The sequence below is a fragment of the Ailuropoda melanoleuca genome, chromosome 10, assembly GCF_002007445.2.
Source record: "Ailuropoda melanoleuca isolate Jingjing chromosome 10, ASM200744v2, whole genome shotgun sequence".
Classification (NCBI taxonomy): domain Eukaryota; kingdom Metazoa; phylum Chordata; class Mammalia; order Carnivora; family Ursidae; genus Ailuropoda; species Ailuropoda melanoleuca.
Window position 1 is genome coordinate 36,527,164 of NC_048227.1, and position 1,972 is coordinate 36,529,135.

At 65.6% G+C, this 1,972-nt stretch overlaps 1 protein-coding gene across 1 annotated transcript in view; it reads right to left on the reverse strand.

Moving 5' to 3' along the window:
- PRSS33 (serine protease 33) overlaps positions 1-741 on the reverse strand; it is a 1,606-nt gene extending 865 nt beyond the window's left edge. The window contains exons 1-3 of the mRNA XM_011233979.2: positions 696-741; positions 308-340; positions 50-212 (exon numbers count right to left, since the gene is read on the reverse strand). Of these exons, the coding sequence (XP_011232281.1) occupies positions 50-212; positions 308-340; positions 696-741 (242 nt within the window). The remainder of the gene's footprint in view (positions 1-49; positions 213-307; positions 341-695) is intronic.
- Between the last annotated feature and the right edge of the window lie 1,231 nt (positions 742-1,972).

Sequence of the window (1,972 nt, forward strand, 5' to 3'; positions counted from 1 at the left end):
GCCTCCCCTCGCCCGGGCCCCGCGCCGCGCGCCCCCGCAGCCCGCTGACCTGGGGAAGCAGTGCGCTGCGGTCAGCACCCACTGGGGGGCGATGAGCGAGCCCCCGCACACGTGCGCCCCGCGGTGCTGGATGCTCGCCTGCCACGGCCACTGTCCGTCCCGGGCGTCCCGGCCCCCCACGATCCGACTCGACACCTGGGGCTGCCCGCAGGCTGCAGGGGACAAGGCGGACGCGAGGGAGGGCGATAGACGGGCCTGGGAGGTGGGTGGGGTCGGGGAGGCAGCGCGGACTCTGAGGCTTCCTTACCTGCAGACTCCAGCGTCCCTGTCCCAGCAGCTCCTGGAGGAGCTGGATTATGAATTTGGTGTCAGATAACGGGGATGAGGGGGAGGGATGTCAGAGATAAGGATGGGGGGTGGAACATACTTGTCACACGGACCTGGTGCCAGGCTTTTGTGCAATCAACACCTGGGCCTGGCTACCTGATTTAACCCTTCCCAGGGCAGCGTGGGGTGGGGACTCACACCCCGAACACATACAGGCACATCAGAGCTTGGAGAGCCCACGGCAGTGATGGGGGGAAGATGAACCGGTGAAGCCAAGATTAGGGTGCCCCGGAGTGCTCTAGGGGAACCAGGCCAGAGAGAGGTGTGATGGACATCTGGGAACCCCCCAGCCCGTGCCCCCAACTCACCCAGCAGCAGGAGGAGCAAGACCCGAAGGCAGGAAGCCCCCCTCATTGTGTTTTCAGCGCTGGGCCTGGTAAGGGCTGCACGGCTCAGGGTGGGGCCTCTGGTCAGAGCCTGCAAGGAGACAACAGGAGGGTCCTAGCCCAGGCCCCAGAGACCCTCTGTCTTCCCTCAGCCCCTGGTTGGTCCTGGACCTATCCCCAGGGGCCCAGGGTCTATGCACGTCCCTCTGCCCACACCCCAGGGACTACACCTGTCCCTCCACCCCCTGCAAGATTTGAGCACCCTGGGCCTCCACAGGAGCCCCGGAGCCTGGACCCTGCCCCACCACCTACTTCCGTCACCTGCCGGCCGCCCCCACCTGCCCTGGCAGCCCCTGCACGCTGCGCTCACCTTCGTGGCTGGAGCCCTCCCTGCCGACTGGGCAGGGGAGGACCTGGGGGCTTAAAGGCCCAGAGCGGGTGGGGGCCTGGCCAGGGGGTGATTAAGGAGCCAGGGCGGGGCTGTGGCTTCACCAGTGTGGCCTCAAACAAAGATGCTTTGAGCAGCACTTTCGAGGTGGCAGGAAAGGGACACCTGGGTTTGTCAAAGGACACCTGGCTTGGGCCACGGTGCTGAGAGCTGGGGGTGGGAGCCTGGGCTCGGGCAGGCAAGGGCGGGGGCGGAGGGCTGCGGTCAGGCCAGGAAGCTCGGGAGAATCCGTGGCAGCTCATCCCCGAGGCTAATCCTAGCTGCTGGCTCCCGCTAGAGCTGCTCGTCGAGCTCGCGAACACTGCAGTTCTGTCCAGAAACCCCAGCGCGGCTGCCCACAAGGAGCCCCACTGAGATTCCGCTTTGCACTATTTCAAAGTGGGGGGTGGCTGGTTCAACGCCACCAGCCCTCCTTGCTTAGCCAGATGCAGCAGCAGACTTGACCTTGGGGAATGGTCCACCCTTGAGTTTGGTGCGGCCAGGACAGCGAGGCTGCTGGTCTCGGTGAAGCTGGTGCATGCTGGGAACAGGGGTCAGTGGAGGGTTGGGCCTGGGCAGTGACCACCACCCAGAAGGCTCTGGAGCTCCTCTCTGCCTGGTCAGCGACTCCTCCCGCAGCTGTCCGCTTTGTCCCAGCCTCCTGCCCGGCGGTAACTCCGTCCCGGTCATGTCCCGTGCGTGCTGACACGTGGTGGAGGAGGCCTGATTCACGGCTGTTGGTCTCCTGTCTGTGAGGTGGGGTCTGGGTGTCCGTCTCAGCTCCGGCTGCCGGAGCAGACTGCCGGACTGAGGCGCGGGAAGAAACATTTCT